Here is a 27,807-nt window from a genome sequence, read left to right as displayed (position 1 = left end):
CCAATGATTCAGTCTTACAGCAACCAGCCCATAGTGTCCACCCAGGGCCAGGCACCAACCTGGAGCTGAAGAGGACTGGACCTTGTTCTGTCCTCACTGAGGTCACTGACATCAGTGGGTAGGGTGGGAGGGTTGGAATTGGGGTACCATCTGAGTGCTGATGGAGAGAACTGGGTAGGCTTCTGGGAGCCCAGGGAGGCACATACCAAGTGCCTACACAGCTTCCTACCTCAGGGGATGCAGACAGAAGGTGCCCAGGAGGAGTGTACATGCAGGCCAGGCGCTGCTGCACAGAGTCTAGCTAACGCTCCCCATTGTGGCTGCGATGGTTGGGGCTGTTGTTGATGCTGGGATTATTTATAGCCTCCACCAGGTGGGCAACTTCTGTTCTGCCTTTAGCTTGGCCTACAGTGAGTCCCCTGTGGGCCCCCATTGTCCTATAGGTCACCATTCCCAGGAGACCAAGGATTCTCTTCTGGAGTTTCATAGTATTTCTTTGGCAGTGCATAGTGCCCAGAAGTGTAGCAGGGGTGGTTGTGGTGGGGGCTGGGCATTCTGCCTTCCATCATGACAGCAAAGGGCTCAGGGGAGCTGCCAGTGAGTGGTCTGGAGCCAGACCCAGCAGGAACTGGAGTAACGCCAGGCACAGGGATGGGTCAGCGTGTCCAAAGCCCCTGCACGTCCAGGCTGTTGGGCAGCAATGTGGCTGCAGCTGAGAGGTCAGAGCTGAGGGTAATGGTGGTCCCATGGGCTGGGGGAGAATTCAGGTTTGTTTGTTGAATGATGTGAAGATCTTGAGGCTTTTTAAAATTTTAGACTTTTATTAATTTGTGTTTTTCTGTCAGAATGAACCCGGGAGTACTTAATGCTGCATCTCACACTGCTTCTGTACGACTTGGGCTGCTCCAGCTTCAGGCAGGGGGAGCATATTCAGTGGTTTCCTGGTTCCCTTTGACAGAGCCAACATTATAAACTTAAAATTTTTCTTTTTGTTTTTGAACTCTTCCTTACCTTCTGCCCTGTTGTATCTGGTTCCCTCCGCTCTCCTCAGGCAGAAATCCTACACACAGCACCTCTGGTTGGTGGTCCTGCGCCCAAGTGCCAGGGACTGCTGGGCTGGGCGGAAGACTCAGAGAGGCTTGTACCGCTGAGCCCTGAACACTAGAGGCTCATGGTCTCAGGGGCCAGAGGCCAGAGTTTATAACTCTGGGTGCCCAAGTTGGAGGCTTTGCTCTGGGTTTTGATCGCCAGTGCTCAGGTACTTGGCAGCTAGCATAATCTCAGCTCTTAACAGTCGGTTGTGAAGGCAGCAGTCAGTACCAGCTTGTGACACAGTTCCCAGGCCCTGGGTCTCAGACCCTCAGCAACTAATAGTAGCTGGAATCGAAACTCCCAGACCTCGGGAGTTGGAACCCTCAGCTCTCGGGGCTTTGTAGTGCTCTGGAGCTCTGCCAGCTGCTCAAAGCCACACAGTCTCTTGCCTTTGGCTCTTGCAACCTGCCACCTTCTGCTGTATTGGCCTCTGCCTTCCATGTGTTCTCACTGGCCTGTACTCTCTCCCCTGCCTCTGCTCCCCACAGTCTTTGTCCCAGGGTCTCCCAGTAGCCTCAGCTGGCCTAGAACTTGCTATGTAGACCAGGCCGGCCTTAAACTCACAGAGATCTGTCTGCCTGCCTCTGCTTCCCAAGTGCTGGGATTAAAGGTGTGCAGCACCATGCCCGGCCCCAGCTGCTTCTTGATGCTGCCACCACCCACACCAAAGCAGCAGCTCCACCACCTCTGCTGCTGCTGTCACCAGCTTAGCCTGGTCTACTCATGTGAAGTTCACTGATAGGCAAGGATAGACTTCTCAGGAGAACCTCTTATGAGGCTTCATGTTGCAGGGGGCCACGTCTCCTGCCATCTCCTGCTGGGTCAAAAAATGAGCTGGAAGCCTGGTTATATAACCAGAAGGGGGTATGACATGCAAATATGGGATTATAATGTGCACCAATCACAACAAAACCTCCAGTGCCAGCCATCAGTCAGTTTTTACCCACTCTAGCCGTGCTTTGCTCTCGTCACAAACTGCTGCATCCCTGAGGGAAGTGCCCTTTTGAGAGTAGCTGCAGGGTCATCAGTGTCCCTGTGTTCACTGACGCCAGTGATGGCTGATTCCTGACATCTCCGACGTCCTGTCATCTGTTCTGTGGTCTTGGCTTTTCCTTGCACGTCACACCTTGCCCTCATAGGGGTACCCTAAAAGGGATCTCCCCTGGTTACACGTCGCCTGGCTTCCCAGACTTTCCTTACAAAATCTAGGTGCAGACTTCCATGGCTCTTCAACTCTTGTACTCTGCAAGCCTGTAAGACCAGCACCAACACACAGTGCCAAGGTGTGCTGCTAGTTCAAGTAGAGCCATGGCTGCTGTAGCCTCAGTGCCTGGACAGCTGGACTAGGAAGGCACTTCCCTGCATAAGCTTGCCTTATGTGTCTCCAGCTGCTTGCTCATCTAAAGGGAAAGGGACAGTCTTTCAAATGAACTTATAGTCTCATGCCAGGAGCCCACTGTGGGTGGGACCAGCTTGCTCTTTTCACAGTGCCACACTCTTGGTTTCTTGTTAATGATGGTGATCTCTAACCACCACACGCTCCTTGTCCACAGCGTGCAGATTTCTCCTTTTTCAGCCAAACTCCTTGCTTTCCACATCTCCCTCTCTGCCTCTTATTCCCCATTTCCTCTGTAAACCTGACTAAAATAAGCCAGCAACAGCCATGTCACAGTCTGAATGGTGTGCTGTCTTGAAACTTCTTCACCAAATTAATTAGCCTGTCACCTTTAAACTCCAACAAAGTTTCTGGATGCGGGTGAAATGTGGACTGGTTCTTTACTGGAATGTAACTCAAATGGCCTCTAGCCCAGGTCCTGACAGTCCTCGTCCCCATCTGAAGCCTCATGAGCACAGTCTTTCCAGCCTGCCTCTCTGACAGCATTCTGGTCTTCCCAGCTCCCTCTAGAACCACCCATCAAGCTCTGCTCACATCTTCTAGAGCTCTCTGGCCACAGCTCCAAATGCTTCCCTATTCCTCTCACAAACCAGTTCCAAAGGCTGAAGAACCATGTGGTGGGATTTAGTCTCAAGTGACCCCTTGCCCCTGTTCTCCTGTGTTTTCTGTGTTAGCTTTTTACATTTATAAAAACAACACCTTGCAGAAACAACTAAACACAAGGAAATCTTATTTGGCTCATGGCATCAGAGGGCTCCATATATCATGCTGGGAACACTGTGTTGGGGCAGAGGAGCTCACATCAAGGCAGCCAGGAAGCAGAGAGGAGGGAATTGATGGTGTTCACTGGCTTTTCCCTTCTGCCTTCTATTCCATGTAGGCCCCAGGCTATGGGATGACACCAACCCAGATTCAGGGGTGCCTTTACCCTCATTTGATCCCCTCTAGAATTGCCCTTACAGGCATATCCAGAGGTGGGCCATACCATTTCTGAGGTGATTCAGGTTGACCGTGAGGTCTGAGGCAGTTGTGGTTGGAGCAGGAGTCCTGACTTGGCTTGTGTTTGAAGTGTGTGCTTCTCAAGGCATCTGTGCAGTGTTTGAGTCAGCATCCTGGCACTGCATCTGTCTGGAGAGCTGGAATTCTGGTTGACAATTGTGCCACGTTTCTGTGATTGCCTGTGATGTCGGCCAGACAGTGATCACATGCATCTGCCTTGGGGTTTCTATTTTGCATCTTTTCCTCTAGTTACCAGGAACGGATGTGCCAGTACCAAGATGATATCGTACAACACACCTAAAAATAATTTTACCCTAGTCAGTAAATGATGTGGTCTGAGGGAAACATTGCCATTTTCATCGGAAGGCTGGCTCTTAAGAGGCTGTTTGTCTTAGTTCTCTGGCTGTTATGAGAGCACGCAGGGAGCATGAATGCCCCTGTGCAGTGCACCTCTCGGGTATTTGGACTGTTTAAATACAGTCCACTGGTGCATTTAGCAGACGACCGGAAAGGCTTAGTGTCCAAAAAGACTCAGCTCAGGCTTGTGGGTGGGCATGGGCTGAGCACAGGCCCTGGGACCAGGTGTTCCCCAGAGGCAAGGCTCAGCTTTGGTGTCTTTGTAACCATACACAGACACACACAAGAGAGACAGAGAGGCAGAGAGAGACCGACCCCGGCTCTTAATCCCTGCCCTCTGTCCAGTGTCTCAGGCTCAAGTCGCCTGCCTGGGGGCACTGGAAACAGACTTCTGTTTAGAATCTTCGAGCCCTGGTGGTAGTTTTTGTAGTGCAGGCACCTGTCCCTCTTCATAAATTTCAGAATGGAAGAGGTGCCAAAGGCTTGACTCTAGGGAACATCCTAGAAGAGGGTGGGGTGGCCTGTGGGGAACTGGAGGGTGGAGACTGGGAGTCCCCCGGGGCTCCCCAGCCCTGACCCTGACCCCCCCCTCCCCGGCCCTGTTCTGGCTGCAGGTGAGCAAGCTGCGGGAGCGGCTGCAGGAGGCCAAGCTGGAGCGGGAGCAGGAGCAGCGGCGCCACACGGCCTACATCTCGGAGCTCAAGGCCAAGCTGCACGAAGAGAAGACCAAGGAGCTGCAGGCGCTGCGCGAGGCGCTGATCCGGCAGCACGAGCAGGAGACGGCACGCACCGCCAAGATCAAGGAGGGCGAGCTGCAGCGGCTGCAGGCCACGCTCAACGTGCTGCGCGATGGCGCGGCCGACAAGGTCAAGACGGCGCTGCTGGCCGAGGCCCGCGACGAGGCGCGCAGGACCTTCGACGGCGAGCGCCTGCGGCTGCAGCAGGAGATCCTGGAGCAGAAGGCGGCTCGCAAGCAGGCGGAGGAGGCGCTCAGCAACTGCATGCAGGCGGACAAGGCCAAGGCCGCTGACCTGCGTGCCGCCTACCAGGCGCACCAGGACGAGGTGCACCGCATCAAGCGCGAGTGCGAGCGCGACATCCGCAGGCTGGTACGTGCCCGTACGTGGCCTCACTGCCCCCCCACCCCTGGCTGCCTGCAGAATCCCCCCCCATAGGGCAGTGCGTGCGTAACCCCCGGCACGTTGGAGGGTCTGGACAGCTGGCAAAGTCCTGGCTGTCCCCAGGTGGTAAGTAGGCTTAGGGTGGCAAGTCTGTCTTAGTAGATCAGCAAACCGCCAGGAGCAGTTTCCACCTGGTACAGTGGGGCTTGTGGATGAAGTTTGGGGGTTGTAAGTACCGACCATGACCGCAGCTGAATGCTGGAGGGTCGGTTACTCATACACTTGAACTACTCATGCACCTGAACCAAGACTGGGTATTGCTTCCAGGTGAGATGTGGTGGGTCCACCAGGCAGGCCAGCTGTAACCTGGGGGCAAGTGTAAATTGTGAAAAAAACAGACTTTTGAAGATGAGGGTAGGGGTGAGGGCTGTGAAGATGTGAGGTCACTTCACTGGGGGCCTAGCAGTCACCACCAGCGCCCCCACTAGCGGTCTGAACCTGGGCAGGTGGGGGATGGGCTTCCCCAGGCAGTGACCTCACTGGGAGAGCCATCTCTGCACTGTCAGAAAAGAGACATCCTCAGACTGAGCCAGCTCACCCTGGTAATAGTCTTCTGAACCCTGCAAGGATGTGGGCGGCCAGTGAAGGCCTGCAAGGCAGAGTGACACCTCCCAAAGCTGAATGAACACAGGGCTCTGTAGAGGGGTGGGGATATAACAGAGACAGCTCTGCGTCCCTCAAGACCCTGGTCAGCCTGCATCAGGGTGCTACAGGACCTGTTATCTGAGGTTCAAACAGCATGGAACAGTGGTGTTGATGAAAGCCATGTCTGAGGTGGAGATGGCACAGAGGATTCACCATGCATGCACTAACCTAGAGTGCAGCCACCCTGCCCAGGCAGATGCAAGGGATGAAAGCCGTGCTGAAGGGACTGTTACCAACAGTAAAAGTTTTGGTAGAAAAGCCTAAAATATGTAAAAGAAAACTATTTTGAAGACTAAAAGGGAGACAAATTCACAGTTATGGTTGGAGATGAACCTCCTTCAGCCAGTGATGGGGCACGCAGGCAGGAGGGAATAAAGACAGGAAGATTGCAGGGTTTTGCCACCCAGCAGTACACCCAGGCCATTCAGCAGCGGTAGAGCGTGGCTCTCTGCCAGCGGACATCACACTTTTTATCATAGTCGGCTCTGCTTCAAAATTTGTGGCTCATCGTTACATCGGTCCACGGAGCAAAACTTGTGGACAAGAAGAAATCCTGGAAATCACCATGGGAGCTGCAGAAAAAGAATGGCCAGTCAAACTTCCAAAGTGGCTGGTGAGATGGCTCTGGGTGGGTGAAGCACTTTCTGGGCAAGGCCGATGACCTTGTTAAAGCTCTGTAATCCACTGCCCATATATCGTCCTCTGACCTCCATGTGTACACACACATGTGTGCACATACATGCATATACTAATAATGAATACAGTTTAAACACCCATAAAGTAGAGGGAGGGAAATCATAAAAAGCAGGAATCCAAGAAGTCCAACCAACAGAGGAAGCAACAATTTCACAAGTCTAAAATCCATAAACCAGTTCCACTCCTGAAACACCGATGGAGGAGAAATGTGACTAGAAATCACCAGTGTGGAGGATAGAAAGAGGACACTCAACGGACACCAAAGACACCGTGGACAGCGCAGACAGGTAGTGTGGCATGGGACTGAGAGGACATGGCATTTTCTTTGAACAAGCGTCCTAAGACAAGGAAACTCAGTCTGTAATGAATAGTCTTTTTGCACACACAGAAAAGCCCTGGCTGGGTGTCTTCACAGGTAGCTTCAGCCAAGTACTCAAGAAAGAAGGTGACTCCTAACGGTGCCAGTCACTCTGCTCATTGCTGTGACCAAACACCTGACAAGCAACCTGAGGGAGGGAGGGTTTATTGTGGCTCACAGTTGGAGGGTCCAGTCCATCATGGCAGGAAGGCATGGCGGCAGGAGTGTGAGGCAGCTGGTCATGTTGTGTCCACAGGGAGCAGAGAGAGATGGGTGCTGGTACCTGGTTCACCCTCTCCCTTGTACTCCATCCAGGACCCCCACCCATGGGGCCATGTGGTACACAGTTAAGGTGGGTCTTCCACCTCACTTAAACCTCTGTGGAAACATCCTCACAGACAGGCCCAGAGGTGAGTCTCCTAGGTGATTCTAAATCCCATCAAGTGGCAGGTAATCATTGCACTGGCAAACTCATCCCAAAGTAGAGAACTAGGAACATACTCTAAATCCTTATGACGCCAGCACAGCTCTGATGCCAAAGCCAATGATACATGAAGAAATGTGGGGAGGGAGGTATTGTTTCTTAAGAACACAGGTGTAAGAATAGTAATCAAGGGGCTGGAGCGATGGCTCAGTGGTTAAGAGCACTGGATGCTTTTTCAGAAGACCCGGGTTTGATTCCCAGCATCCACATGGCTAACAACCGTCTGTAACTCCAGTTCCAGGGGAATCTGATGCCCTCTTCTGACCTCTACAGGCATTGCATGGCACAGGTGCACTTACACACATGCAGGCAAATACACTCATACAATAAAATAACAATCATAAATATTAAAAAAAGATAATAAATATTAAAAAGTCCAGGAATATATAGAAAAACCAGTAAGTAAATCAGGACCAGGTTGAGTTTATCATATGTATGTAAAGATTGGCTTAGTAGTCACTGATTTTAAAACCAGCAAGTATAATTTAACAAAGCAACACCAGACAGGAGGAAAAGCCCCATGTGGTCATTTTAATAGGTGCATTAAAATCATTTTAAAATTTAGCTGCGTGATACAGACTCTGAGCAAATCAGGAGTGAAATGGAATTTCCCTAACAGTGTGCATGATGGTGGAACAGTTAGTATTTTCCACTCAGGTTCAGGCCAGAACAAAGCGACCATTACCACATGTTCTTTTTAGCATTGCTCTAGCTAGGAGGTCAGATAAAAAAGGCAACACGAGACGGTTTTAAAAGCTGGAAGGAGGAAGCCTTACTATGCATCTGCTGTGATGGTGGTGTGGCTTCCAGTCTGTTCCCTAGCACAGACTGGGTAATGTCAGTTCTAGAGGCAGGAAAGCGAGTTCTGTGGGGTTTTTGTGTCTGGTGAGGCCCCCGTCCTTGATCCCAGATGGCACCTTCACAGCCATGTCATCAAACAGTGAATGTCACAGAAAGGAGGTGACGTCACGCCTCTTGTAAAGTCTTCAATCTCATTACTTCTCAGAGCCGATAAGCCAGTTTCTCCACGTCTCTAGATACCAAGTCAACACAGAGAAATAGCTTCTGCTTTAGGTATTAGCAATGGACAATTGAAAAGTGAAAAACTTTAAAATAGCATTTGTAATACAACACTGAAAATTAAATGTGGGTAAACATAATGAAAGTTATGTAAGATTTCAGCTCTGAAACTGCAAAGCCTTGCTGAGAAAAGTTAAAGGAGAGACGAGGAAATGGAGGGACGATTGCATCGATCAGAACATCGAGGAAGCAAATGTGAGCATCCTGGAATTCCAGTGAACTTTTGCTTGATGGACCTCAGCAGTGATTCTGTTAGACATGGCAAAGGTTCTAACTTAGATCTAAAAATGTAAAGGACCTGGACTCATAGTTTTGCGTGTGTGTGTGTGTGTGTGTGTGTGTGTGTGTGTCTGTATATGAGTGTATATGTGTGTGTGCTCATATGCATATATGTGAGTGCATATTGTGCAACTGTATTTGTGTGCATGTCTGTGTATATGTGTGCATGTGTGTATGTGTGTGGTGCTGGAGATTGAACCTGGGGCTTCCTGCGTGCTAGGTAAGCATTCTACCCACCAGCTGTACTTGCAGTCATTGGAGTGACAATCTTGAAGAAGGAAAAGTTACCAGGTGTCATGCCACCTATGCCAAAGCTACAGCAGCTGGACAGTGAGGCCGAGGAGGAAGGCAGGACGAAGATGGAGTAGGAGGGTCCAGAAACAGCCCGTGAACACACGGTCAATTGACTGAGGAACCAACTCTCACCACAGTGCAGCAGGGAGGGTTTCAGTCACCGATATAGGGACAGTGGGTGTCCGAGGAAGAAGGGAATATGGTGAAGCCTGTATCACAGCATCCACGAAGATGCATCTGTGGTGGGCCGGAGAGGCTAGTGAGAAGTGTGGCCTCAGAGGAAAGCCGGGCCATTCCTGTGCTCCAGGGAAGAGTGTACCACCGCCCCTCTCACAATATTCAGGAACGCTTGTGCCTCTGACATTGAAGAAGTTCTGCCCATCAGAGGCACTAGTGAGAGAGACAGACTCTGCAGATGGAGGGAAGATGCATTCAAGGTGTGAACCACAGGGAATTTGTGCTCAGATAAACAAGAAAAGTCACTCAGTTGAAAGGGTAAAACACGGAAGGTGGGCTCCGGAAGGGGAATAAAGGACTAAGAACCTGTCACAAGTTCCTCAACCTTGCTCCTGCTCGTGAAGATTCACATTAAAATCACAGACGTCTCCTGACAGCCACTAGAAGAATTCCCTTTTAAAAAGCAGTGACAGAAGTTGGCTTCGGTGAGCTGTGCTGGAGCCATGATGCATCGCTGGCATTAAATGGTTCAGCTTTCTGCTGTGAAAAATGGTTTGGGAGTTTCTTAAAGGGTTAGACATAATCTACCACTGATTCGGTAGTTCTCTTCTTGGTATTCACTCAAGAGAAATGGAGCTGCAGGTCCATACAGAGCCTTGTAGATCAGCATTTAAAGCATCAGTCATTATGATGAAAACTGGAAGCCACCCAGATGCCCATCAGTTATGTGAATCAATATGGTCCAGTATGTCTGTATAGCATGCTGTTTGGTAACGGGACCGAAGGAAATGTTCAAATATGCTGCAGCAAAGAGATCGCTTAGATGCCCCGTGCCCATCACGGGAACTCCTGCAATCAGCTGTTCATGTGCAGTGTCTAGAATAGTCCAAGCTGTGGAGACGGAACCTGGATTCATGGCAGACTCAATAGGGAACAGGTGTGAGGGCTCTCACAGGGAGATGGTGTCAGGATGTGGAGTGTGGTGGTGGCTGTGAACTGATAAAGCAGGTGGGTTTGATGAAGATAAGTCATCTCAGAATGCTTAGCAAAACACAGCCTGTTAACATTGCATCATGAGTGGAGGACGGCCCATGAGGCCCCGCCTCTCCCCGAGGGGCCTGGCAGTTAAGGGTTGTTGGGAGAGGTTGCCATTTTCTTCAGAGGGGCAGGCACAGCTAAGTCGGCCTTACACCATCAAATAACCTCCACCCACACCCAGGCAAGAAACCAATTCCATCCAGTGGGCCACACACAAACAGGAGATAGGAAAGTAAGGGGACTGGTTGAGGAGAAGGTTCTGGCGAGAGAGGGAGATGAGAGAGGAGGATGGGGATGAGAACTCATTATAGAAATGTATAAAACTGGTGAGCAATAAAGTTAAAAACAAATCACCAAAAGGGAGGCTTAAAAACACATTACAAAATCTAGGATATATTGGGGCTGGAGAAATGGCTCAGCGGTTAAGAGCACTGACTGCTCTTGCAGAGGACCTGGGTTCGATTCCCAGCATCCACATGGCGGCCACGAACCATCCTGAACTCCAGTTCCAGGGGAATCCGAAGCCACCTTCTGACTTCTGTGGCACTGCACGACATGGTACACCACATGCATGCAGGCAACACACTCGTACACATAAAAATAAAATATTTTTTAAAACATAAAAAAAAATCTCTGATATATAAGTGGCATTGGTATTGGTAAATTTAAACACTGCGCTTGTATTTATAGTGTGTGTGTGTGTGTGTGTGTGTGTGTGTGTAGACCTCACCTACAGTGACCAGGTGGCTTGGTTGAGGCCAGCTAGAAGTGACCAGTACCTCACACCTCACACCTCACACATGGGAATGCTCTTGCAGCAAAACAGACTGTCTGTTGTGTGGAATCTCACGGCCAGCCACCGCATTGCAAAAGGAGGTGAAACGAAGACACTTTGCAGTCAACGGAAGTTACACTGACTTGTGGCCAGAGCCCACACCACCGAGCGTGAGCGTGCCGTTCAGGCAAAGGAAGCATGCCAGCAGCAGACAGTTCTGCAGGAGTCGGGGAGAGCAGGAAGCTGGCTCAGGAGGGAGGAGGTGGAAGTCGCTGTGGTCCTTAATTTCTTTAAAGGTCAAATGACTCCCTAAAGCAAAACTACCATACTACAGCGTGTGTAGCAGCGAGTAGAAAATGTGTGAACCGAGGTGCGGACCATCAGCAGAGTCACACACTCAGATCCTCACATCCCACCTGGGGTGTGCAGCCTCGACTGGATCCAGGACAAACAACAGCAGACCAAAAAGGGCTCAGCTGTAAACTTAATTGCAGAAATGAGTTGAGATGCTAGAAAATGTGTTTATGCTTAAGGTAGGAGAGGGTTGGAGAAATTCAGAGAGGGCAAACAGAAAAGAGGTGGGTGGTGGAGCTGACCACATCAGTGGTCACGCTGCATGTAGAGGGTCTAACACCATTCAAAGGCAGAGATTTTCAGCCTGCGTAGGAAGGTTGTACCTTAAGCATAAAGGCCCAGTTTCCCTGAATGAAAAGGGAAACTTGTGCAAATAGGAAATGTCACAGTACCTTCAGTAACAGCATATTCAGTTAAAGGAATATTACACAGCAGTATGAAAGAATGGATTTATGATACATCCAAGAACAGGGGTGGATTCTGTAGAACATAGACCAAAGATGAGCCTGCCTGTAGAACGATCACACCTCCACCAAGGTTAGGGAGGGGAATGCTGACAGTGGTGCTGGAAGGGGAGGGGCTGTGGTATCCAGGATGGGGCTTGAAGAAGGGCCCAAGGAAGCCTTCCCAGGTGTTGGGATGTCTCCTGGGTTGCCCTGGGTGGGGGTATCTCCTAGATATCTCAGGCCTCAACTTGCATAGTGTGTATACATACCGGAGCCATGTCCTCCCTCTGCCTGATTTGGGGTGACCGAGATCAAATCGGAGCCATCCCTACAGAACAGTGCAGCGCAGGGACCCTGCTAAGATGTGTCACTCTCTCCCTCCACACTGCACCGACTGGACAGGTGCTTGAAGCTTTATGGGCTCCTGTATTCATGGGTTACCTCCAGGAAGAAATCAGTTTTGTGGGTGGGCCTAGGATGCCGCACCCCACTGTCCTGTCTGCTGACTCTGAACCAGTTCAAGGAAAAGCGTTGGCAGAGAGAGACGCAACACACCGCTTCGTCACCGAAAAGCTGGGGGGAGGAAAAACCAGCATTCCGTGAGAGCCAGAATGGTGTCTACACTCTCATCCCCTATGTGGGCAACTTATTTGAGGGGGCACCAGCATTTTGGGGGCACCCTCCATGGCAACTCTTTTGAGGGTGGCATCTGCATCTATGTAGAATGCACAGTGGCCTGAGGCCTGCTTCCCATTGTTACCCCAGGCAGGGCTGGATGAAGGCAAAGTTCTGCTGACTTCCAAGGTTTAGCTCCACAGCATTGACACATCAAGGGTAGGCCAGGGAAAGTCTGGTCTCCATCCTGTGAATCCTTGAGCTGGTGTCCAGGTGTCCTGCCCTCAGAGCAAGAGTAGATGGTCCCCATTCCACCGTTTTGGTTGTAGGTGCTAGAGACCAACAGCAGGCTAGGCACCTGCAGAGACTGACTGGTTCTGTTCATTGGAAAACTAAGGTGGCTTTGACCACTGCTGGACGCGGGGCACTGGTGAGTCCTTGGGCTCCCTCATGCCACCCCTGCTTTGCCTTGAACTGGCGTCACTGCAGACTGGGAACAGATGGCTGTGGCAATGTAACTTTTGTAAAACCCAGTGACATTGGTTTCCAGACAGAGGCTCAGGGGGTGTTGAATGCTACTGGATTGAACCACCGACCTAGAAAGGGATGCGGGGCTGCCAGCCCATTCTCACCCCCAGCTGAGCATTAGGAAGGCCTTGGGGTGTGAGGGGCAGCGGTCAGTGGCAGCAGGAGCCTTCGTTGACTGGCATTGGTGATGCTTGCCTGTCATCCAGTAGGAGGGCCCCCCACACCCACATGACACCTGATGGATAGTCACAAGCACTCTACCTGCCTCCCCAATGCTTGGGCTCCCTCTGTTTCAGTGTGGTTTGCCTCTGTTTCACAGTGAGAGAACCATAAAGCTTATTTGTTATTTCCACTGGTTCTAAGAGAGCATTCATGACTCCAGAAAAAAAGTCAAAATGCAAAAACCTGCCACCCTGCTCTGACCACAGGCAACATGATTCTGGAAGGGAGTCTAGGTCCGGCCGGCATCTCCCAGGGACCTCAGCTTACCCCATGTCATTGGCCTATGAGTATAAACATCGTATTAGAGAACTGAGGTGTGGGTTCAAATTGGGGTCTTTGTATGTTGTGGCAGAGTTAACCTCAATGGATAAAGTTTGTCAAATCTATAAGAAATCAGCTTTTAGGGTCACTCTGAGGGAGACTTGCCCTAGTATCCTGGGTCTCCTCTGCAGATGGGCTGCCTAAGCACCAGCCCCCAGTCACCAAGTGGTCACCCAGCGCCCTACTGATGTAAGGTGTCGGTCTATTTCTCAGTTTGTTACTGCTGTTTCTCCAGCACTTAGGACTCAGGTTCTACGAGTTCAGGGGCTGGTGCTGATCTCCATGAGATCCCAGCCCTGTACAGGGTAGCACACAGTGGTGCCCCAGATTGCTCCTGCCCATGTGGGGGTCAGCCAAGAGCACATTCAGACACGAGGGCAGGCACTCCTGCTCTCTGTCCCTGCCTCCTGGGTCAGGCCGGCGGTGTGAACCACAACTACAGGGACCAGGGGACACGCACGTATGACAGAGGTAAAGTAAAACTCAGGCTGCACAGTTGTGTGCACAGAGCCATCCCAGAGAGCAGCGAGGAGAAGGGAAGGAGTCAGGTAAGTGGCCAAGGTGCCTCTGGATGCTGGCTGGTCACCCATGGCCACGCTTCCTCCATGTTCGGCGACTTGCTTTGATTTTCTGTGTATCCTTTCAGTACAGTGAGAGGAACTGTTCTGCAAAAAGCCTTGCTGATGGTGTAAGAAAGCGGGAGAGCTCCAGGCTCTGAGATACTAGGTGTCGGCCCCCCAGTGGGCTGAGGGTCCCACAGTCTGGGCTTTAAGAGTCAGACTATCTGTCCTTCCATCCACACCCCCCCCACCCCTGCCGCTGAAGGTGTTTCAGTTTTATGGCTTAGCAGGGCCTTCCAGACCCTGGGGACACAAAACTGCTTTGGCATTTTATTATGTGCTCTTATGAGACCATAATGGTTGTTTCTGAAACTCATAAATGTGAAGTGCAGTTTGTTTATTGCACCAGTGGTCCAATCGTGACAGTGGGGTGAGTCCCCAAAACCTGTCTTTAGGGAGAGGACACCCATCCCAGAGAACATCAAAAGGAAAGGTGTGAGGCATACAAGCTGGCTAGGAGCAGAAAGAGAAAGCGCAGCCTCCCTGGGCAAGTGGGACCCTGGAACCCCAGACACGGCTGAACACGTATGCGGTAGTGGAGAAAGTCTGCCCTGGAGTAAGAGTCTGGATTCCCCTCTTGTCTGCTGTGTGACCCTGGGGAAGTTGTTTACTGTCTCTGAGCCTCTGGCCTCATTTATAGTAAAGGATAATCACATACGATAAGGAGACAGCAAAGCCGAGCCACCCAGTAGCAGCTTGTGTTTCTGTAGTTGGTAGGTGGCATGCATGCTATGTTCCTCTCTTCTAGGAACCGTGTACAGGTAAGAGAAACAGAGGGGGCACGTGTATTTACACAAGAGATGGCTGCAGCTCTGTGTAGAAGGCATCGGGGATTCAGTGGTAGACAGGCTGTTCTCATTCTAGGACAGACATGGTGTTATCGCTGCATGAGTGATTTAGCATACAGCGGTCCACTCAGGAGGGGTGGAGCAAGCACACACTATGCCATCTGTCACTCCAACTGATATGTGTCATTCCTCAACAGGTCTTGAGTTGGCTTGCTGTGAAGCTGCCCATGGTGACTTGCTATGAGGGCGGCACCACTTGCATTTCCGTATCAGCTGGACCACATTGGACATGAAAGCAGGCTTTCAGCCTCCTCACACACTGAGGGACCCTCTTAAAAACAGTGTCACCAGCCAGACGTGGTGGCGCACACCTTCAGTCCCAACACTTGAGAGACAGAGGCAGGTGGATCACTGTGAGACTGAGGCCAGCCTGGTCTACACAGTGAGATCTAGGCCAGCTGTGGCTACAGGGGGTCCTGTTTCAAACAAAAGAACAGCATCACTAGGGCTGGAGAGACAGCTGCAGCTCAGAAGTTAAGCGTGCTGGCTGGTTTTGCAGAGGACCTGAGTTGGGTTCCCAACACCAATGTCAGGCAACTCACTCTGCCTGTGACTCTAGTTCCAGGGGCTCTGACGCCATCTTCTAGCCTCTGTTGACACCTGCACATATGTGCACATACAGAGAATGAATCTTAGCTGAGTATGGTGGTACACACCTTTAATCCCAGCACTTGGGAAGCAGAAGCAGGTAGAGCTCTTAAGATCAAGGCCAGCCTGGTCTACATAGTAAATTCCAGGCCAGTTGGGGCTACAGAGAGACCTTGTCTCAACAACAACAACAAAAAAACCCAGAAAGAATTTCTCCAGAGCATGGAGCAGTGACTCCCTGGTTCCTGGCTCCTTGAATGGTGTTGCGTTTCCCATTGCTGTGATAAAATGCTATGACAAAGCACCCTAAAAGAGAAAGGGTTTATTCAGACTCATAGCTGAGGGTAAGGTCTATCACAGCAGGGAAGTCAAGGTGACAGGAGCTTGAAGCAGCTGGTCACATCACACTCACACACAGGAAGCACAGAGTGGTGAACACAGGCTGCTGCTCAGCTCCCTTTCTCCACCTACACAGTCCAGGACTGCAGCCAGGGAACAGCATCACCCACAGTGGGTGGGTCTTCCTTCAATTAATGTAATCAAGATAATGCCCCACAGGCAGGACAGAGGCCCAGCAGGTGGTTCCAGATTCTGTCAAGTTGACAGTCAACACTGACCATCAGATGAGTTAGGATTCGGGCTGGCTACATGTGATAGAAGAACCTCAGCATTGGCAGGGGCCTGGAGGTCGCAGGCCCTATCTTTCTCCTTTTCTGAGACTGGAAATCAGCAGATGTTCTCTGGGGCTTCACAGTGAGGGACACAGGTTGGCAGCAGAGTCACACTCCCTCCCAAGGGGCTAGAAGAGGGCCCCTGCCTGTCCTGGATCCTGATGGTGGCTGGCCATCTGTGGTGCTCCATGGAGTGTGACTAAACCTCTCTGGCCTCCGTCTTTCACTTTCCTTTCCCCACGTACCTGCACTGTGTCCTGTCCTCCTAAGGACATCAGTCTGTGGACTTGGGGCCCACCCTTACTGGTAGACCTCATCTTTCCCGTCTGCCATGACAGCTGCATGGATCCAGTTTCTGAAAAAAGCCACACTCTGACTTTGAGGCAGGCCTGGCACTCAGGGACGCTGCTCACCTCATTACATGTGCCCAGTAGGAGAATGAGAATGTTTCAGAGTGGTGGCCTCTCTGCTGCCTTTGGACCTCCCAGGCTTTGCAGAGAAGTGGGGCTCACAGCGTTACTTATGACCCGGGTAACTGCTGGCAGCAGGCCAATCTGTGAGTTGCGTGTCCCAGGGAACCTCTTTTGACAAGGGACAGATTCCCTGTCCATTGTGGATGGGGGGCGGGGCCTGGAAGAGGCCACCAAGGTTCTCCTGCCAACCAAAGTGTGGCTCAGATTTGTTTGTCGTGGGTGAACACTGTCCACTTCAGCAGACTTTGAAGGTGCCTGAAGGAGTGTCTGAAGTGAAGTTAGAGCCCACCTCGCCGGCCTGGGAGGAGATGTGAGGTTGGGTGTTCTTTCCCAGGCTCATCAACTAGCCTGCTTTAGGTTACAGGTGACAGAACTTTCCACCCTAGTTGAGCTTCATCCTGGTCTGTTGCTGTTGGGTCTTGGGTCACAGGTGATGCGACCTAGTGTCTGGGTTTCTTGGACTCTGGCGCTGCACGTTGTGTGCAGGCTCTTTCTCAAGTTGTGCTGCTGAGACGCCAGTGCTGGGCAGCTTCCCCCTTAGCTACAGCCCACAGTCACCTTGGGACTCAGTCCTAGAGACCCCGGCTTTGGGATGTTGGTGCTCATTGCATGGCGTGTGCGTTGCAAGCCTATTTCTGTCGTGGGATGGGCCATACTGGTGACAGGAGCCGATCAGGGACTTCCCTGGAGCTTGGAATGGTTTCTGTCGCTCCCCTCCCTACCCATGCTGAAACTGGGTACATGGAGGAGACTGAGGTATGTCCCACAGGTGGAGGTGAGTGGCTCTGGGGCTCTGGTAGGTCAGCGCCTTGCTCTCGTGATGGAAACAAAGTGAATGGTGCCAGGGCCTGCCCTTGACCGCGTAGGCGTGACCAGATCCTCGGAACATTCCTGTCCCTCGAGACTCAGGTTGGGGTAATACAGTAATCTAGAAAATGTTGCCACATATGCATTCTACAGAGTCTGTTCATCCTTGGATGTGATCTCTGTGAGAGTATTTTCTAGAGCTCTACCGTGGTCTTGCTTCCTGGGATGACAGGAGCCTGGTATTCTTGTGGAATTCAGCTGGGAACTCAGGGTCCTGGGGTGCCCTGCTTGCAGGGCTGCTGCATCCAGTGGGAGCCAGGGCGAAGCAGTGGTGCCTCCACCCATGGCTTCAGAGCAGGGTGGCAGCAGTTATGGGGTGTGGATGTGAGGGGACAGCCAGAGCCCCTGCCCAGCCGTTAACTGGTGAAACCCTGCTTGCTTCCACCAGCCTCCTCCCCTGAATTTGTTCTCCTGTCGCCCCTCAGCCTTGACTCTACTACTGAATTCACTCATTTCTTGTCTTTGTCTGTCCCCTCCTCAGTGGGTGCTCCAGGCATAGGCATTGGCTCAATATGGTTGAGTTCATAGAGGCACATTTAGAGGAGGGGGAGAGGAGGTGGGAGGGGGAGAGGATGAGGGAGGGGGGCAGGGGAGCACAGTGAGGATCTGAATGAATGAACTCCTAATTTCTGACTGGAGCACTCTGAGTCAGTATCTCCACGGTCAGCAGCAGGTTAGCATTTTGAGGATGTGACCCCCCATGGTGAGGCAAGGCTCACGTCCCATCAGGGATTAAGCAGGCACATGTCCCACAGGACAAGTGGCTGGGCCTGGAATTGTCCCTACGTGGCAGGGGAGAACGCCCTGTGTCTTGCAACGAAAGGCACCTCAGGCCAGGCTTGTGAGGACGTGGCTCTGGCCAGGGATCCTCCCAGCCTGGAGTTTGGGGTGCCATGACTGTCCTGTGGTAATCTCAGGTGGATTTTGTCAGTTTCAGCTGCTTGTTTTTAGACAAGACAGACCTATGTTGGGCAGAGCCAAGAGCAGTGGCAGCCATGGACTAATGGCTGATGATGACTTCAGATCTTTCCATGGTAGACCAGAGCTCCCCACTAATCTGACCCGGTAGTTTTAAGTCTTCTCTGTGTCCTATTTTCCAGAGACAGGGATGGCCTGCCAGCCCTGGTCCTTATGGTGTGGGAGTGCGAGCTCTCGCTCCTTGACACAGGGTCAGGCTTGTAACTCATGCTCTGCAGCGGCAATCTGTCTGGATAGAGGTGAGCATTGTGGAATTGATGCTTTCACATACCACGTGAGCACATGCAGCCACTTTAGCCTCCCATGCTGCCTTAATCAGTGACCACGGTGTAGAAGCCGAAAATGGTAGAACAGCTCACAGTTCCAGAGCCTGAGAATGCCAAACCCAAGGTATCACCAGGACCATGTGGCCTTGAAGGCTCTGGAGGGGCGTCCTGCCCACCTCTCCCAGCTCCTGGGGATCCCATGGTCCTATGTCCCATGGTCTTGCCCCTCCCCTCTGCCTCTGCCTCATCTTTTCATGACCTGTCCTCTGACAGGCTCTCCTTGTATGGTGATGCTGATCGTGAAGGATATCCCACTTCCTGGGTAGCCTTGACACTTTGCAAAGAAAGACACATTCTGAGGTCCCAGGGAGGACACGGGATTGGGGACACACTCTTCATCCATTCTTTCCTTATAGTTGGCTTTACATGCGGAGATGAGGATGCTCTGGGGCTAGTTTCATCTGCAAACCTCTCTCAGTGTGGTTCCTGGTGATTCCCTGCTGTCAGACGGGCCTGCCATGCTTAGCTCTGCCCCTGTCTGATATAGTGCCCCAGGGAAGACTGGATATGATGACTAGAGTAAGCAAGGGTGTAAGTTGCAGCTCCGTAACACTAGGGGCCCCCACACCTGCAGAGGGGGCCCCTGGAGGCCAAGCAGAGGTCAGGTGGCTGGTCATTCTGTGACGGGTCTCAGAGGGATGTCAGAGCGGGACATTTCAATCAGTTGCATATGAGACAGTTAATGTATGGGGAGGGTGTGGCTGCCCGGGGAGGGACACACAGGGAGAAGAGGTCTGAGCATAGGGAACTACAGCCCTCAGTGGCCTCCAGAGCAGGGGCGCTGCAGAGAGGAAGGAGTTCATGAGGTGGGGACCAGGTTCCAGTGTCATGTACTGGCCAAGCAACGCTGTGGGCACAGACAGTTGCCCGGTGACCTGGGAGCCAGGAGCAACAGCTACCTTAGTCAGGGCTGTTTTGGTGTAGAGTAGAATCTGGCCAGGCAGGAGAGGATCAGTGTGTGAGTGGAAGACAGGAGCCTGGAGTTGGAGTAGCCATCTCTGGAAGAGTCTTAAGTTTGAGAGGAAGCAGGGTAGGCCGGGGGCTGCCGGGCTAAGGAGCTGGCAGGCTGGTGGTCTGGGGGTGTTAGGCCTTTATGTGCTTCATTAAGGTGGGGAGGCATGAGCAGGGCTGAGTTCCAGTGGCAAGTGTCAGGTAACCGGAGATCCTTGGACCTAGAGCCCTGTGCTGCCTGTGTTCAGGAGACTAGAGGGGAGCAGGTTCTAGACTATAGACTCTGGCTGCCCTGTATCCTGATCCTTTGTACCCAGTTCAGTGGGCCTAGCCCTAGCCTCCAGGCTGCTCTGGTCCCAGGCCCATGCCTGACAGCCTGTTCTTTCTTTTCCAGATGGATGAAATCAAAGGGAAAGAAAGGGTGATCCTGGCCCTGGAGAAGGAGCTGGGTGTGCAGGCCGGCCAGACCCAGCGGCTGCTGCTGCAGAAGGAGGCTCTGGACGAACAGCTGGTCCAGGTCAAGGAGGCTGAGCGCCACCACGGCAGTCCAAAGAGGGAGCTCCCTCCTGGCATTGGTGACATGGCAGAGCTCATGGGTGGCCAGGTGAGGGGCGGTGGTTCCTGGCAGCCCCAGAGCCTCAGGGTGGGCGACTTGCTGTGGCCTTCCTCTGTTGGCCGCTGTCCTACTCAGCTTGCCAGCCTTTCTCTGGCCTGCTCCATCTCTCATGCTCTCCTCCTTTCTCCCTTTCCCTCTGTCTTAATCCCTTCTTCCCAACTTTACTGACATCCAGTGCGTGCCAGGGCCAGAGCTTGACACTGAGAATGTGGAGGTGAAAACTGGCTGCCTGGGCCTGGAGATTTCAGACCAAGGTGCACAGCTGGAGCCCTGCATGCAGGAGGGATCCAGGAAAGCGGGGAGTGGCCAAGGCAGAGGCCGGGAGACCAGCTGGGGCTTCCTCAGGGGCCAGCAGCAAGTACCAGGGAAGAAGTGTGTGTGGGCAACCACCTGACCCTTAGTGAAAGCAGATCAAAGTAGTTGTCTGTCCATTCATCCATCCGTCCATTTGTCTGTCCTTCCATCCATTCATCTGTCCATCCATCCATCCACTCATCTGTCCTTCCGTCTATCTGTCCACTCATCTGTCCTTTCATCCATCCATCTGTCTGTCCATCTGTCCATCCATCCACTCTTCTCTCCTTCCATCCATTCATCTGTCTACTCGTCTGTCCTTCCATTCATCCATCTGTCCATCCATCCATCCATCCACCTGTCTGTCCTTCCATCCATCTGTCTGTCCATCCATCCATCTTTCCATCCATCTGTCTGGCCATCCATCCATCCATTCATCCATCTATCCTCCGTCCATCCATCCATCCATCCGTCCATCCATCCATCCACTCGTCTGTCCTTCCATCCATCCATCTGTCTCTCCATCCGTCCATCTTTCCATCCATCTGTCCGGCCATCCATCAATGCATCCATCCATGTCTGGATTTTTTTTAAGTATTTTATTATTTTTATTTTATAAGTGTTTTGTCTGCATGTATGTGAGTGCACCTGTGTCATGCAGTGCTGCAGACATAAGAAGAGAGCTTTGGATTCCCCTGGAACTGGAGTTAAGGACGGTTTGTAGCTGCCATGTGGGTGCTGGGAATCAAACCCGGGTCCTCTGCAAGAACAGTCAGTGCTCTTAACCGCTGAGCCATCTCTCCAGCCCTCTCACATCTGGATTTAAAAAATTTTTATTATGCGTTATCTCAAATTACCACTGTACAGATGGAAATGAAGACTTTATGTAGTTTTTATATGTTGTAACATTTCTTCAAATAAAGCTCTTCTGTAAAGAAAAAAAAAAAAAAAATCCCCACCAGCACCACCACCAAAAAGCTGTTCTTTTAGGTAGTGTGATTATGGACACTTTTTTTTTTTTTTTGGTCTTTTTGAGACAGAGTCTCCTTGAGCCCCAGCTGTCCTGGAACTCACTATGTAGACCAGGCTGGCCTCGAACTCACAGAGATCCACCTGCCTCTACCTCCCAAGTGCTGGGATTAAAGGCGTGCGTGCCACCACATGCCCCCCCCGTGCCGCAATTATGGATAATTTTAATTTTTCTTTATTTACTTGGCATAAAAGTTGACACATTTCTATTTATTTTTTTTTTTTTTGGTATTTTTTGAGGCAGGGTCTTCCTGCAGCCACAGCCATCCCTCCCTCCTTCTCCTCACTGAGTGTCATGAACACCATATTGGATATTACATTGGGTGCTAGCATTTCAGAGTTGAGCAAGACAGTGCTCTGAAAGAATGTACACGCATATTCTTGGAACAAGTGACCTGTGGGGGGTGGGTCTTTGTAAGAGATGCAGGGTGGGCAGGGATTTTGGCTTTCCTGGGCCAGGTGTTTGGAACCCACTGAAGTATTTAAGGTCTCAGGCACATTGGAGATAAAGTGTCCCCATGAATATGTAGCTATGGCTGTCTTCTGCACACCTCAAGGTCCTACAGACAGTACTGTCCCCTCTGTCTGGGTGGGGGCTCCACCGGCTCTGAGGAGCTCTTGGAATCATTTGAGCGTCTTCAAAGTGCATTGTATCTTGACTTTTTTTTTTTTTTTTTTTTTAAGGATCAACATATGGATGAGCGCGATGTGAGGCGATTTCAACTAAAAATTGCTGAATTGAATTCAGTGATTCGGAAGCTGGAGGACAGAAATACCCTCCTGGCAGACGAGAGGAATGAACTGGTAACCAGCCCAACATAGATGGTCTCTGCAAGATACGAGGAAGGGGCTGGGGACCAGAAAACCTCACACAGAAAGGGACCGGGAGACCTCCTGGATGCTTTGCTTTCTTTCTCGGTTATTGAAAAAGAAATCTGAAGCATCACATTGAGGAACTTTCTTCCATTTGTCAGTACAGGAATTTATCCCCAGAAAACAGTTGGAGAGGCTGAGGGAGATTCTGGAGAGCTGGAGAGGATGCTTGCCACAGGGTTGTTTATAATAGTAATAGCAACAGAAAACAACAAGCTCGGTTGTTCCATACTAGAGCATCCCTCAGAGGACCCCGGGAACCCCACAAATTCACTCTGCAGTCACTGTGACCAGATTTAGCTGATGGAAACTCGATGCCAGTAAATCACTTGATGAAAGTAGTTTACACAGCAAGCAGCAAGCACAGTCAGAGTTGGGTACTAAAAACTGTTCTTTTAGGGGGTGTGATTATGGATAATTTAAATTTTTATTTACTTGGCATAAAAGTTCACAGATTTCTATTTGTTTATTTATTTATTTTTGGTCTTTTTGAGGCAGGGTCTCCCTGTAGCTGCAGCTGGCCTGGAACTCACTATGTAGACCAGGGTGGCCATGAACTCACAGAAATCCACCTGCCTTTGCCTCCCAAGTGCTGGGATCAAAGGCGTGCGCCACCATGCCTGGCTACATTTCTATTTTTAAAAATAATGAACATGAAACCAGGCGTGGTGGCACACACCTTTAATCCCAGTATTTGGGAGGCAGGCCAATCTCTGTGAGATCAGGGTCAGCCTGGTCAGCACAAGTTCCAGACTCACTGAGGTTATTTAGCGAGTTGGTAGAGTGCTTGCCCAGCATGCATGAAGCCCTGGGCACCATCCCCAGAACCCTGTAAACCAGTTATAATCCCAGCCTTCAATCCAAAGCACGAGAGGTAGAAGCAGGAGATTCAGATGTTCAAGATCATCCTTAGCCACATACTGAGTTTGAGTCCAGACTGGGCTATCTGAGACTGACACTGCCTCAAAAAAAAAAATAATAATGCACTTAGAATTTAATATAAATCTCCAGTAAAAATAGCATTTGCAAGATTATGCTTAAATTTGCTAGATAAACAGCTCAACTAATTTTATTTTATTTTTTTACTTTCTTAATATTTTATTTTTTATTTATTATTTTTATTTATTATTTTAATTTTATGTGTATGAGTGTATTGCCTGCATGTCTGTGAGTGCACCCATGTCGTGCAATGCCGCGGAGGTCAGAAGAGGGTTTCAGATTCCTCTGGAACTGGAGTTAAGGACGGTTTGTAGCTGCCATGTGGGTGCTGGGAATCGAACCCGGGTCCTCTTGCAAGAGCAGTCAGTGCTCTTACCCGCTGAGCCATCTCTCCAGCCCCTTTATTTTTTTACTTTTTAAGAAATTTTTATTACATTTACTTACTGTGTGCATGTGCACACATAGAGGTCAGAGGGCAACGTTCGGGAGTCAGTGCTTTTCCACTGTGTGCTTCTAGGGACTAAACTTGGGTCTTCGGGCTTGGTGGCAAAGCCCCTTTGCCACCTCAGTCATTTCGCTGACCCCAGCTACCCCGATTTTAGTAGTTGATGAATAAACCTTTTGAAAAATGCCTCATAATTGTATAATAATTTTATTATGAATGGAGTGTATCTGCACAACTTTAGCAGAATTAAAATTAATGGATTTCTAGTGTACTTAAAGGCATGTTTTATACGGCCGTTTATCAACCATGTTTCTACTTTCATTAAATATTCATGAGCTGAATAAATACTCATGAGCTGCATGGTAATTTACGAGTGGGCTAGGAAACACACAGGCAGCTGAAACAAGTTCAGGCTTGAAATGATTCGGTGGCCTGCACTTGAATTCGAGGTGCAGAGGTACCTTCTCCCAGTCTGGACCAACAGGCTTTTGACACTTACGCACCAACACCCAGCAACAGGCAGTTTGGTTTGGTTTAAGGGTTGCAGGGTAGGAATTTTTTGAGCTGCAACATGGCTTTTGTCCTCAGACTTATCAGGACAGCCTCCCTGTGGATTGGAAGGGATTTGTCTTTTCCTTAGCTGTCTGGAGCCCCACTGTGGGGGGCAGCATGGTTTGTCAGCCAGCCCCTCCTGGTGGCCATGCCTAGAAGCTCCGTGTCTGTCTTTACCTTGCTGTCTTTGTGGGTCTAGACCCTCTGTTTCTGGAGAGTAAATCTCCGGAAGTGGCTCACAGGTCACACAGTGCCCTCATGGTCTGACAAGCACCACAGTTATGCTTAGCTTTCCCCAGCAGGGACTGCAGGTGGGTCCTCGGGGTCAGCTGGTTCTAGCACTATGGGTGTGGCCTTGGTCACAGGACCAGCTCCCTGCTCAGGTTCCGGTGTACAGCATGGTGGGTCTGGCCCTCCTGGATGGTGGGCAGGGCTTAGTAAGAAGGCTGGAGGGTCAGAGCTGTTTCAGGTTCAGGGTGACGACTTGGTGACATGGTGGTGATGACATGGTGGTGATGTGGTAGTGACGTGGTGGTGACGTGGGGAACATTTCAGTTTAGATTTGGTTCATTGAGAGAGTTTTGTAAAGATGGCTGCTCACAGTGAGTCTGAGGCAAATGTGGCCAGGCAGAGAATTTGCCCATGGTCATGCAGCTGCAGTGACCCTGCCACTGGGTACACTGTGCTCAGAAGGAAAAGGAGTGGGCGTCCCTTCCCCGCCCCATGACCTCCCACCAGTCTCTGTCTCACTGGTATGGCTCTGACACCACAAGTCAGGACCATGGATAGTTTTCGAAGGCGGATCTGGGGCGGGAGAGATGGCTCAGGGGTTAAGAGCACTGGCTGCTCTTGCAGATTCCCAGTACCCACATGGCGGCTAACAACTGTTTGTAGCTCCAGTTCCAGGAGATCTGATGCCCTCTTCTGACGTCCTCGGGAACTGCACAACATGGATACCCTTCCATACATGCAGGCAATACACTCAAATACGTAAAAAATAAAAACAGTAACATGGGCGTGGTAGCGAATGCCTTTAGTTTCAGCACTCAGGAGGCAGAGGCAGGTGGACGTGTGTGAGTTCAAGGCCAGCCTGGTCTACATAGCGAGTTCCAGGCCAGATTGGGCTACAGTGAGACCCTGTCTCAAAAAGCCTAAAATAAATTAAATAAATAAATAAATAAATAAACAAATAAAAAATAATAAATAAAATAAAATAAAATAAAATAAAACTTTAGAAAAAGGAAGGCAGATCTGACCACAGAGCTTTGCTGTGGAGACTGGGATGGAGACCAGATGACCAAGAGGGGCGAAAAGGGGCTCCCAGAGGTTGAGTGAGAGCCTAGAAGGACACCCCTGTTATTGTGGGGACTATGATTACCTCTGTGCCCAGCACCAAACCTGGTGTCAGCTCTGCCCAACAGTGTTGTCTGTAGGATGTTGTACTGTGGCCAGCTTTGTGCCTGGGGAAGAGAGGCCAGGAGAAACTGGGTGGCTGTGGACGTGAGGACACAGCACGGTCACCTCCAATAGGCAGCTTGAGCGTGTCTGCGGGCTGCAGCATGGTCTTCGGCTCCAGCTATCGGACAGCCTTCAACTCTTGCCCCTGGGTGGCTCTTTCTGCAGTTGGCACTGTTGAGGAAATGCAGTGTGACCCCCCCCCAAAGGAACCATATTGAATCTCTTCTGGCCTCTGGGTGGAGCTTGACCACCTCCAGCCTCCTGACTATGTCTGTCCGCACCGCAGCTGAAGCGCTCTCGGGAGACAGAGGTGCAGCTGAAGCCGCTGGTGGAGAAGAACAAGCGGATGAACAAGAAGAATGAGGACCTGCTGCAGAGCATTCAGAGGATGGAGGAGAAGCTCAAGAACCTCACGAGGGAGAACGTGGACATGGTGAGTCCAGCACCTGCAGTCCTGCTCTACCTGGGCTCCGCGGCCCTGCGTCTGCCAGGCTGTGAGCTCCATCCACTGCCTCCAGAATGCCTCAGGAGTTGATTCAGCCCCCCGCTCTCCATAGCTCTATATATGTGCTGCTGGGACATCTGCCTTCTTTACTCCAAGCCTCAGCTTGTTCACCCTTGAAGAGGGAAGGAAGGACTTAGCAGCCCTGGCTCACACACAGCACAGAAGCTAGCATATGGCAAGCCCTGTGGCACGTGGGGCTCCTGGTGATGTCACCTAGTGGGGACTGCATGTCAGAGGGGTGTCCAGAAAGGACAATTGGGCTTGGTTGTCAGGGTGGTTGTCAGACATCTTCAGGTTCATTATTCAGTATGGAATCACCCATTTTACATCTGAGAAGACTGGGGCCCAGGTGTGAGTGTGGGCAATTCTGTGATGGAGAGCCACCTGTCTGCCTCACCTAGCTTCCAAGCCTCACTCAGGCCATCCCCACCCCCACATCTTTTTCCCTCACCTGTGAGTATCATCAACCACACCTTTGGCTTGGCCTGTGCTGTGCACGCCCTAGCTTGGGACCAGGTGACTGACGTCCCCATCCTCCCATCCTTCCATCCCCACCCATGAGCCCCACTCAAGTTGGCACTCCTCACACTACTGCGTCCAGGGTCATCCTGAAGCACCCTCTCTCCTGCCTGTAGAAGGAAAAGCTGTCGGCACAGGCCTCGCTGAAGCGACACACGTCCCTGAACGACCTCAGTCTGACCAGGGACGAGCAGGAAATCGAGTTCCTGAGGCTGCAGGTTCTGGAGCAGCAGCACGTCATCGAGGACCTTTCACTGGTACGGCACCATGTGACCTGGCAGAGTCGGGGTGGCATCAGGATTGTGGGGTAGGGCCAGGCACAGCTGCAGGCACTGGGTTCCCTGTGATGTTCCAGAAAGCAGGCTGGGCTTGGTTGAAATGAGATCAGTGCTACCTGGGAACGGTTTCCATGGCTACCCTTGCTTCTCCAATCATCTCCTGGTTTGCTGTGGTGAAGAGGCTGCATTGATCAGTTCCAAGGGGCCTTTGAGTTATTAATTTACATTTATTTTTGAATTTAGCTCTTGCAGACCAGGAGTTTGAGCATGCAAATCTGAATCTCCTCATCAGACTGGAGTTTGCAGAGCTGGCTTAGGCTGCATATGGGTTTCATGACTGTTTAGAGTGGATACATTGAAGAGAGAAGGAGGTGGGCCTGCTGTAGGGAAGGGGGTGTCCTATATAGAGGACAGTGTAGGGCAGTACAGTCAGACACACCTGCAGGGCTTCAGCTGGATCTTGGAAGCAGAGTGGGTTCTGCTTGCTTAAGAGGGGTGTGTGTGTGTGTGTGTGTGTGTGTGTGTGTGTGTGTGTGTGTATGGGTTCCATCCATGGCATTTTGAAGAGTAGGAAGCTGTGATCATATTCATAGGAAGAATTTGACCAGAAATAATGGCACCCTATATTCATCCCTTCCTC

At 51.1% G+C, this 27,807-nt stretch overlaps 1 protein-coding gene across 1 annotated transcript in view; it reads left to right on the top strand.

Annotated features, from left to right (window-relative positions):
- LOC103750636 (janus kinase and microtubule-interacting protein 1) overlaps positions 1-27,807 on the top strand; it is a 110,139-nt gene that overhangs the window by 59,524 nt on the left and 22,808 nt on the right. The window contains exons 3-7 of the mRNA XM_008853796.3: positions 4,459-4,953; positions 20,054-20,263; positions 22,283-22,402; positions 26,152-26,298; positions 27,006-27,146. Coding sequence (XP_008852018.1) covers positions 4,459-4,953; positions 20,054-20,263; positions 22,283-22,402; positions 26,152-26,298; positions 27,006-27,146 — 1,113 coding nt within the window. The remainder of the gene's footprint in view (positions 1-4,458; positions 4,954-20,053; positions 20,264-22,282; positions 22,403-26,151; positions 26,299-27,005; positions 27,147-27,807) is intronic.

Source organism: Nannospalax galili, unplaced genomic scaffold (assembly GCF_000622305.1).
Source record: "Nannospalax galili isolate Female #2095 unplaced genomic scaffold, S.galili_v1.0 scaffold2927, whole genome shotgun sequence".
NCBI lineage: Eukaryota > Metazoa > Chordata > Mammalia > Rodentia > Spalacidae > Nannospalax > Nannospalax galili.
The sequence above is the reverse complement of the archived record's forward strand: the minus strand, read 5'-3'. Positions and strand labels throughout refer to the sequence as shown.